The sequence below is a fragment of the Rhinoraja longicauda genome, unplaced genomic scaffold (assembly GCF_053455715.1).
Source record: "Rhinoraja longicauda isolate Sanriku21f unplaced genomic scaffold, sRhiLon1.1 Scf002486, whole genome shotgun sequence".
Taxonomy (NCBI): Eukaryota; Metazoa; Chordata; class Chondrichthyes; order Rajiformes; family Arhynchobatidae; genus Rhinoraja; species Rhinoraja longicauda.
The window spans coordinates 1-11,000 of record NW_027603699.1 but is presented as its reverse complement, the minus strand read 5'-3'; the positions used below and the strand labels follow the sequence as shown (position 1 = coordinate 11,000).

Here is an 11,000-nt window from a genome sequence, read left to right as displayed (position 1 = left end):
AAGATCGAAGAGAATTTAAAATCTATTCAGGAGGAACTCTTTAAGTTGCAGCAGCAGATGGATCAAAAGGACAGTGTGGTGTTTCTGAAGGTGAGGGGTGACACTCCAGTTTGGCGAAGTGAAAGTGCACAGTCACAAAATGGTGGGGGATATTTGTGAAATAAATGCTGCATTTGCCAGTAATTGAGAACTGGGTAAATGCTCCGTCTGTTCCAGAGCTGTGCTGCTGTTGTTCCCAAACTAAATGGCCTCCCGCATAATCTGTGGGATCTCAGCACTGCCTGCGGTCTCCTTGGGATGAGTTACTGTGATCCTGTCACTGAGTTAGCGAATGTTTGATATTTCCCCGAAAAGATGGAAAATCTCCAGGACTCAAAACATCATGTGGAAAGTTTGTCCTATGTTCCTCTTTAGTGGGAAAGAATTACGCGGCGTTAAACCGATCTGTTGAAGGCTTGCTCTCGGATACACTTCTTCAAGCCCTTTGATTTACCCACCTTAACATGCCTTGAGGTCGCCAGCAATTAAGGGGACCTATCCTATCCTATCCTAATTATCCCTTTGCTCTTAAAGGAACCTATTCTCCCCATAGTTATTATTTTGCTATTAATACACTTGTAGAATCTCTAGGGCAATATCCAATATTTGTCTCTGTGACGATGACAATAAATGCTGGGCAATGGAACATTTCTGGGGCTTGTTGTGATTTGTGTGAAACTCCTGCTGTTGGGATGTGGATGTCCCGTCTCAGTCTGCTCAGATTTGTGTTTTATTTCTTGCAGGAGGAAGCTGGGAGGAAGAAGAGGTAGGACATGCTCTTGACTGAAACACTGCATGTTTGTGTGTAAAAGCTCAAAGAATTTGTTGATGCTCAGTTTATAACCAGCTGCTAAATATTTGCAGGGTTAGTGATGAAGATAAAGCATTCACAGTGACAGACGGTGCCTTGTCGATTGAAAAATTCCATCAGCATTTTTTGATGAACACGCTGTGGAGAGAAACATCTGTCATTAAGCGAGGTAAAACCTGTCCAGTTCCCCTCTTCTTGTTTATAACGCCTTTTCGTAACACAGATGCAAACATTGCCGAGAGAGATTATATTCGCCTCTAACACTTCCTATGGCAGCTAGCTCTCTGCCACCCAGTGCCTGAAAACATTGAAAACTTTAGACTTTCCCTTCACAACTTAAACCGATGCCCTCGAAGTTTAGAAAACTGCATCTCCTACTCCTCAGTCCGTTGGCCCAGTTCATTATGACCAGTTTAATCTTAGACCTTCTTCACTCTCCACGATGTCTCATGAATTTTAGTCTCATCCACAAACCTGCTAGCCATGCCACCCACATACACATCATTTATCTAATCATTTGTATGAATAGGGACCAACAGTGGATTCAGCATTGAGCATTGTGGGGCACCACTTGCGACAGGCCTCCAGTCTGAAAAACAACTCTCTACCTCCACCCTCTGTCTCCCACCTTCAGGCCACATGTTTACCCATTGGCTAACTACCCTGGATTCCATATGTTCCAGCCTTCCTGATCAGCCTACCATGGAGTTCGCTGCTATCAAATTGCTAATCAGACCTCCAACATTCACATCCAAGCCTTAGAAATATAACATAAACAGCAGTGAGCATCTGAAATGTTCTGCCCTGGGAGGTAGTGATAGGTCAGATTATTGGAATAGGCAAAGTGAACACAGATGGATATTTGAAGGATCGAGAAATTGGCGGTTATGGACAACTTGTATAGAACCGGAATTGGTGCCATCGTAGATCAGTCAGGATCACATTGAATGGCGGAGTCGGCCTGAGGAGTGGAGCCTACTCCTCCTGCTATTTTCTTGTGATCTTTAGTTTTTTTCATACCTACAGCATGATAAACCTTACACAGAGTTGAATGCCGCAAAGATTGACAATACTTGTCCCTGGGACAATGATTTTGCTGTGCGGGGTGATATTGGGGAGACTAGGCCTGTGTACTCGAGCGTTTGGGTGTATTAGAGGGGATCTCAGTGAAACACAGTTCTTACAGGGCTCAGTGGGCTGGATGCAGGGAGGATGGTTCCCCTGTCAGAGGGGTCTGTAGAGCGGGCACTCTCTCAGAATGTGGGCCGCACCGTGTAGGACAGAGATAAGGAGACATTACTACACGCAGAGACTGGGGAACGACCCTGCACCGGTGGCTGTGGAGACTCAGTCATTCAGTGCTCTTGGAGCTGAGAGCCGTGGTTGTACATTACAGAGTCTGGCCCTTCGGCCCATCGTGTCCATGACCATCTTTTCCCCAGCTATACTAATCGATTTGCCCACATTCCACCGGCATTCTTCTCCACCTCACCTATTTAAATACCTCCAATATATTGATTTATATCTCACTCCACCACCTCCTCTGTAGCATGTTCCAGATATCACCCACTCTCAGTGTAAATCTATGTACTAAACCTCTCGTTTGTTTGTTTGTTCCTGAACTACAGCCAAAACGGTACACGATAGCATAACGATTTTAAGCCCACCTTACTCACCGTCATCCCTTTGGTGCTAATGGAAGAAGTTTCATTGAAATCGGTGTTATATTTTTTAAGTTATTCACATTTTAAGGTTTAAATCTATCTCCTAGGGACGTTGGGGGGAGGGAGAGAGGGGGGGCGGAGTGAGTGAGGGGGGAGGGGGGGGGAGGGGGGAGGAGGAGGAGGAGGAGGGGGAGGAGGGGGAGGGAGGAGGGGGAGAGGTGGGGAAGAGAGGGTGCTGCACCAATGCAGGAGAGGTTTGGGCCCAATGGATCCACTTGGTCTAGTAAAACCTAAATCTCAGATATACTTTAAAATACTTTGCTCTCAATATAAACCTGCACTCTCGTGATTTGATATCCCTGCATGCGAATAAGGTTTAGATAATTAACCTGCATCCTGCTGCAGACTTTGACAACCTTCCCTACTATCCACAATTTTTGCTTCCTCCGCAAACTTACTAATCACACCTCCCACATTCACATCCAAGCCATGATCATATAACATAAACAGCAAAGGGGACTCGAAGTAAAAGAGCCATTAGTAGGCAGTGATCTCAATATGATAAGTTTTACTCTAAAAATTGAGCGGGAGAAGGGAAAATCGGAAGTGTCAGTATGAGGCAGGAGCTGGCCAGAATTCACTGGAAGGAGGCCCTAGCAGGGAAGACGGTGGAACAGCAATGGCAGGTATTCCTGGGAATAATGCAGAAGTTGCAGGATCAATTTATCCCAAAGAGGAGGAAAGATTCTAAGGGGAGTAAGAGGCACCCGTGGCTGACAAGGGAAGTCAAGGACAGCATAAAAATAAAAGAGAAGAAGTACAACAAAGCAAAGAAGAGTGGGAAGCCAGAGGATTGGGACTCTTTTGAGGAGCAACAGAACTAAGAAGGCAATATGGGGAGAAAAGATGGGGTACGAGGGTAGAAACATAGAAACATAGAAAATAGGTGCAGGAGGAGGCCATTCGGCCCTTCGAGCCTGCACCGCCATTCAATATGATCATGGCTGATCATCTAACTCAGTATCCTGTACCTGCCTTCTCTCCATACCCCCTGATCCCTTTAGGCATAAAAGCCACATCTAACTCCCTCTTAAATATAGCCAATGAACAGGCCTCAACTACCCTCTGTGGCAGAGAATTCCACTGATTCACCACTCTCTGTGTGAAAAAAAAACGTTCTCATCTCGGTCCTAAAAGACCCCCTTATCCTTAAACTGTGACCCCTTGTTCTGGACTTCCCCAACATCGGGAACAATCTTCCTGCATCTAGCCTGTCCAACCCCTTAAGAATTTTGTAAGTTTCTATAATATCCCCCCTCAATCTTCTAAATTCCAGCGAGTAGAAGCCGAGTCTATCCAGTCTTTCTTCATATGAAAGTCCTGCCATCCCAGGAATCAACCTGGTGAACCTTCTCTGTGCTCCCTCTATGGCAAGAATGTCTTTTGTCAGATTAGGAGACCAAAACTGTACGCAATACTCCAGGTGTGGTCTCACCAATGCCCTGTACAACTGCAGCAGAACCTCCTTGCTCCTGTACTCAAATCCCCTCGCTATGAATGCCAACATACCATTTGCTTTCTTCACTGCCTGCTGCACCTGCATGCCTACTTTCAATGACTGGTGTACCACGACACCCAGGTCTCGTTGCATCTCCCCTTTTCCTAATCGGCCACCATTCAGTTAATAGTCTGCTTTCCTGTTCTTGCCACCAAAGTGGATAACCTCACATTTATCCACATTATACTGCATCTGCCATGCATTTGCCCACTCACCTAACCTATTCAAGTCACCCTGCAGCCTCCTAGCATCCACCTCACAGCTAACACTGCCCCCCAGCTTCGTGTCATCCGCAAACTTGGAGATGTTGCATTCAATTCCCTCGTCCAAATCATTAATATATATTGTAAATAGCTGGGGTCCCAGCACTGAGCCTTGCGGTACCCCACTAGTCACTGCCTGCCATTCTGAAAAGGACCCGTTTATTCCTACTCTTTGCTTCCTGTCTGCCAGCCAGTTCTCTATCCACATCAATACTGAACCCACAATACCGTGTGCTTTAAGTTTGCATACTAATCTCTTATGTGGGACCTTGTCGAAAGCCTTCTGGAAGTCCAGATATAACACATCCACTGGTTCTCCCTTATCCACTCTACTAGTTACATCCTCGAAAAATTCTATAAGATTCGTCAGACATGATTTACCTTTCATAAATCCATGCAGACCTTGTCCAATGATTTCACCACTTTCCAAATGTGCTGCTATCCCATCTTTAATAACTGACTCTAGCATTTTCCCCACGACCGACGTTAGACTAACTGGTCTGTAATTCCCCGTTTTCTCTCTCCCTCCCTTTTTGAAAAGTGGGGTTACATTATCTACCCTCCAATCCTCAGAATCTAAAGAGTTTTGAAAAATTATTACTAATGCATCCACTATTTCTGGGGCTACCTCCTTAAGCACTCTGTGATGCAGCCTATCTGGCCCTGGGGATTTATTGGCCTTTAATCCATTCAATTTACCTAACATCACTTCCCGACTAACCTGGATTTCACTCAGCTCCTCCATCTCATTTGACCCCCGGTCCTCTGCTATTTCCGGCAGATTATTTATGTCTTCCTTAGTGAAGACAGAACCAAAGTAGTTATTCAATTGGTCTGCCATGTCCTTGTTCCCCATGATCAATTCACCTGTTTCTGACTGCAAGGGACCTACATTTGTTTTAACTAATCTTTTTCTCTTCACATATCTATAAAAGCTTTTGCAGTCAGTTTTTATGTTCCCTGCCAGTCTTCTTTCATAATCTATTTTCCCTTTCCTAATTAAGCCCTTTGTCCTCCTCTGCTGGACTCTGAATTTCTCCCAGTCCTCTGGAAGGCTGCTTTTTCTTGCTAATTTGTATGCTTCATCTTTTGTTTTGATACTATCCCTAATTTCCCTTGTTAGCCATAGATGCACTACCTTCCCTGATTTATTCTTTTGCCAAATTGGGATGAACAATTGTTGTAGTTCATCCATGCGGTCTTTAAATGCCTTCCATTGCATATCCACCATCAACCCTTTAAGAATCAATTGCCAGTCTATCTTGGCCAATTCACGTCTCATACCCTCAAAGTTACCTTTCTTTAAGTTCAGAACCGTTGTTTCTGAATTAACTATGTCACTCTCCATCCTAATGAAGAACTCAACCATATTATGGTCACTCTTGCCCAAGGGGCCACGCACATCAAGACTGCTAACTAACCCTTCCTGATTACTCAATACCCAGTCTAGAATAGCCTGCTCTCTCGTTAGTTCCTCTACATGTTGGTTTAGAAAACTATCCCGCATACATTCCAAGAAATCCTCTTCCTCAGCACCTCTGCCAATTTGATTCACCCAATCTATATGTAGATTGAAGTCACCCATTATAACTGTTTTACCTTTGTTGCACGCATTTCTAATTTCCTGTTTGATGCCATCCCCAACTCTACTACTACTGTTAGGTGGCCTGTACACAACTCCCACTAGCGTTTTCTGCCCCTTAGTGTTTCGCAGCTCTACCCATATCGATTCCACATCCTCCAAGCTAATGTCCTTCCTTTCTATTGCGTTAATCTCCTCTCTAACCAGCAACGCTACCCCACCTTCTTTTCCTTTCTGTCTATCCCTCCTGAATATTGAATATCCCTGGATGTTCAGCTCCCAGCCTTGGTCACCCTGGAGCCATGTCTCCGTAATCCCAACTATATCATATTCATTAATAACTATCTGCACATTCAACTCATTCACCTTATTACGAATGCTCCTTGCATTGAGGCACAAAGCCTTCAGGCTTGTCTTTACAACACTCTTACCCCTTATACAATTATGTTGAAAAGTGGCCCTTTTTGATTTTTGCCCTGGATTTGTCTGCCTGCCACTTTTACTTTTCACCTTGCTATCTATTGCTTCTACCCTCATTTTACACCCCTCTGTCTCTCTGCTCATGCTCCCATCCCCCTGCCACATTAGTTTAATTCCTCCCCGACAGCACTAGCAAACACTCCCCCAAGGACATTGGTTCCATTCCAGCTCAGGTGCAGACCGTCCTGTTTGTACTGGTCCCACCTCCCCCAGAACTGGTTCCAATGTCCTAGAAATTTGAATCCCTCCCCCTTGCACCATTTTTCAAGCCACATATTCATCTGAAATATCCTCCTATTTCTACTCTGACTAGCACGTGGCACTTGTAGTAATCCAGAGATTATTACCTTTGAGGTCCTACTTTTTAAGTTTATCTCCTAGCTCCCTAAATTCACCTTGTAAGACCTCATCCCGTTTTTAATCTATATCTTTGTTGCCAATGTGCACCACGACAACTGGCTGTTCACCCTCCCCCTCCAGAATGTTCTGCAGCCGCTCAGAGACAACCCTGACCCTTGCACCAGAAATCGTTTGCGGCCGCAGAAACGCCTATCTATTCTCCTTACAATTGAATCCCCTATTACTATAGCCCTTCCACTCTTTTGCCTCCCCTCCTTTGCCGCAGAGCCACCCACGGTGCCATGAACTTGGCTGCTGCTGCCTTCCCCAGATGAGCCATCTCCCCCCACAGTATCCAAAATGGTATATCTGTCTAGGAGGGAGATGACCGCAGGGGACTCCTGCACTATCTGCCTACTGCTACACTGGCTAGTGGCCACCCGTTCCCTTTCTGTCCGCTTAACCTTTACCTGCGGTGTGGTCAACTCACTGTACCTGCTATTCACGACCTTCTCAGCATCGTGGATGCTCCAGTATGAATCCAACAGCAGCTCCAACCGTTCAATGCGGTCTGCCAGGAGCTGCAGCTGGACACACTTCCTCCACACGTAGTCATCAGGGACACCGACAATATCCCTGATCTCCCACATGTTGCAGGATGAGCACTCCACTCCACGGTAAACTAGCCAATAATATATAGGAGGATAGAAAAAGCTTTTTTAGGTATGTAAAGAGGAAAAAAATAGTCAAGGCAAATGTGCGTCCCTTGAAGACAGAAGCAGGGGAATTTATTATGGGGAACAAGAAAATGGCAGACGAGTTGAAACGGTACTATGGATCTGTCTTCACTAAGGAAGATACAAGCAATCTCCCAGATGTTCTAGTGGCAACAGATCCTAGGGTGACGGAGGAACGGAAGGAAATTCACATTAGGCAGGAAATGGTGTTGGGTAGACTGATGGGACTGAAGGCTGATAAATCCCCAGGGCCTGATGGTCTGCATTCCAGGGTAGTTAAGGAGGTGGCGCTAGAAATTGTGGGCGCATTGGTGATCATTTTCCAATGTTCTACAGATTCACGATCAGTTCCTGTGGATTGGAGGGTAGCTAATGTTGTCCCACTTTTTAAGATAGGAGGGAGAGAGAAAACGGGAAATTATAGACCAGTTAGTCTTACATGAGTGGTGGGGAAGATGCTGGAATCAATTATAAAAGACGAAATTGCGGAGCATTTGGATAGTAGTAACAGGATTTTTCCAAGTCAGCATTGATTTACAAAGGGGAAATCATGCTTGACTAATCTTCTGGAATTCTTTGAGGATGTAACTAGGAAAATTGACAGGGGGGAGCCGGTGGATGTGGTGTACCTCGACTTTCAGAAAGCCTTCGACAAGGTTCCACATTGGAGAGGTTGAGTGAGTGGGCGGATACATGGCAGATGCAGTTTAATGTAGATAAGTGTGAGGTTATTCACTTTGGAAGTAAGAATAGAAAGGCAGATTATTATCTGAATGGTGTCAAGTTAGGAGGAGGGGGAGTTCAACGAGATCTGGGTGTCCTAGTGCATCAGTCAATGAAAGGAAGCATGCAGGTACAGCAGGCAGTGAAGAAAGCCAATGGAATGTTGGCCTTCGTAACAAGAGGAGTTGAGTATAGGAGCAAAGAGGTCCTTCTACAGTTGTACCGGGCCCTGGTGAGACCGCACCTGGAGTACTGTGTGCAGTTTTGGTCTCCAAATTTGAGGAAGGATATTCTTGCTATGGAGGGCGTGCAGCGTAGGTTCACTAGGTTAATTCCCGGAATGGCGGGACTGTCGTATGTTGAAAGGCTGGAGCGATTGGGCTTGTATACACTGGAATTTAGAAGGATGAGGGGGGATCTTATTGAAACATATAAGATAATTAGGGGATTGGACACATTAGAGGCAGATAACATGTTCCCAATGTTGGGGGAGTCCAGAACAAGGGGCCACAGTTTAAGAATAAGGGGTAGGCCATTTAGAACGGAGATGAGGAAGAACTTTTTCAGTCAGAGGGTGGTGAAGGTGTGGAATTCTCTGCCTCAGAAGGCAGTGGAGGCCAGTTGTTGGATGCTTTCAAGAGAGAGCTGGATAGAGCTCTTAAGGATAGCGGAGTGAGGGGGTATGGGGAGAAGGCAGGAACAGGGTACTGATTGAGAGTGATCAGCCATGATCGCATTGAATGGCGGTGCTGGCTCGAAGGGCTGAATGGCCTACTCCTGCACCTATTGTCTATTGTCTATTGTCTATTAGTGGGCAAAATTAGATTTTTAGATTTAGAGATACAGCGCGGAAACAGGCCCTTGGGCACACCGGGTCCGCGCCGCCCAGCGATCCCCGCACGTTAACACTATCCTACACACATTAGGGACATTTTAAAAAAAAACATTTACCCAGTCAATTAACCTACATACCAGTACGTCTTTGGAGGGTGGGAGTAAACCGAAGATCTCGGAGAAAAGCCACGCAGGTCACGGGGAGAACGTACAAACTCCGTACAGACGCCGCCCGTAGTCAGGATCGAACCTGAGTCTCCGGCGCTGCATTCGCTGTAAGGCGTCAACTCTACCGCTGCGCCACCATGCGGCGCATGAGCACATGGTATTCTGTCCAACACCCGATCATTCATACTCTGCTTCCTTCCATGGTCCAAGCCACCCCTCCCTCTCTCTCACCCTCCACTCCAAGAAACAGGGGCAGGTCATCTGGCCCCTCGTGTCTGCCCCCCTTCACTGTGATCATGACGACCCCACCACTCACCTCTACCTCCTCTTTAACAACCTCAAATTACCGCTAACTTCAATATCCTCTTGGTCCGATCTGCCTCCATATATGAGTAGCCCCCCCCCCCCCCCCCCCTTCGTTTCTCCACCACCGCAATCTCGCAATCCCCCTCACTCTCCGCACTCGTCTTCCCCGTCCACCCTCCCCCACCTCACGAAATTCCTTTGCTATCCCCGGATAAAAACTCCGGGAGAGATGTCTGTTGTGCACCCGATGTGGTTGTGGGTGAAACCCCGGGCACGGTTTGAGTTGTCCGCCCGCCTGTGCCTGAGGCCGAGCGGCCTCTCCCCCGGTCCCGGGGCCGCGCTGCCCGAGTCTCCCCCCGACCCCCGGGGTCTCTCTGATTCTCTGCTTCTCCCCCCAGTCTCCGTCACCCTGGATGTGGAAACAGCGCATCCGTGGCTCGAGGTGTCTGAGGATCGGAAGAGGGTGAGAGTGACCCGGACCCGGAGGAGTCTCCCTGACACCGGGAAGAGGTTTACAGACAATCCGTGTGTGCTGGGATCGGAGGGATTCACATCGGGGAGACATTACTGGGAGGTGGAGGTGGCGGGGAGTCGGGGCTGGAGTCTGGGAGTCGCCGCAGAGTCTCTGGAGATGAAGGGACGCGTCACACCGACCCCGGAGACTGGAGTCTGGAGCATCGGGCGGTGGGGTGACGAGTTTCTTGCATTCACCTCCCCTCCATCCCGTCTCCCCGCCCGTCCCATCCCCGGGAGGGTGGGAGTTTATCTCAGTTGCGAGTCCGGGACTGTTTCATTTTACGACGCGGACACCAAGTCCCATCTCCACACCTTCACTGGGAATAAATTCACGGAGAAACTTTATCCTTTCTTCTGGCCTTGGGATGAAGACCACTGGCTGAGAATCTGCTCCGGTTCCGCTCCGGGTGTGTAAAAGGGTCGGGTCCCGGGACCGGCGTCAGGAGCGGGGCTCAGGGGCTGTGGGGCAGAAACCCAGTGGCAACAGGTCTGCGCTGAACGGCTCCCATTTAATCCCCAAACTCCGCATCGTAAAACTCCAGTGAGCGCGGAAATAAAACCAGGGGGAATGTAAATGTGGGAAGAGAGAAATAAACAGCAAGTGGAATCAGAGCTGTCGATCCGTTCATTTCAACACGTTAACTGCGTCACTTCTTGGTCCCGCCACTAGATGGCAGCAACGCCACGCGGTGCGACCACAGACCAGCTGTAACTTTGAGAATTAACTTTGACAATTGCAGAAACAGAGGGAATCTGATTTAATAAGTGACTTTTGTCACCTGTTACCACACCTGCGGCCCAAACCACATGCATGGCTTAAAATGGGGAATAAAAGCATAAATCGCCCCCAAAACTCAGCAGGTCAGGCAGCATCTGCAAGGTGAAACATACCTTCCATTTCAATGGACAAGAGATGCAGGAGTAGGCCATTCGGCCCCTCGAGCCAGCACCGCCATTCAATGTGATTATGGCTGATCATT

The 11,000-nt window shown here is 47.4% G+C and overlaps 1 protein-coding gene across 1 annotated transcript; it reads left to right on the top strand.

Moving 5' to 3' along the window:
- The first annotated feature begins 10 nt into the window (after positions 1–10).
- Positions 11–10,898, top strand: LOC144591861 (E3 ubiquitin-protein ligase TRIM39-like). Its single transcript, XM_078395871.1, has 4 exons — positions 11–90; positions 783–805; positions 904–1,019; positions 9,903–10,898. Exons 1-4 carry the CDS (start codon positions 58–60, stop codon positions 10,433–10,435), a joined length of 705 nt encoding a protein of 234 aa, XP_078251997.1. The 5' UTR covers positions 11–57; the 3' UTR covers positions 10,436–10,898.
- Positions 10,899–11,000: the final 102 nt, after the last annotated feature.

Bases quoted from the DNA above. Each gene is read 5' to 3' on its own strand.
- LOC144591861 (XM_078395871.1), top strand. From the start codon at position 58: ATGGATCAAAAGGACAGTGTGGTGTTTCTGAAG. The intron at 91-782 runs GTGAGGGGTGAC...TATTTCTTGCAG, and splicing joins ACAGTGTGGTGTTTCTGAAG to GAGGAAGCTGGGAGGAAGAA. The intron at 1,020-9,902 runs GTAAAACCTGTC...TTCTCCCCCCAG, and splicing joins AACATCTGTCATTAAGCGAG to TCTCCGTCACCCTGGATGTG.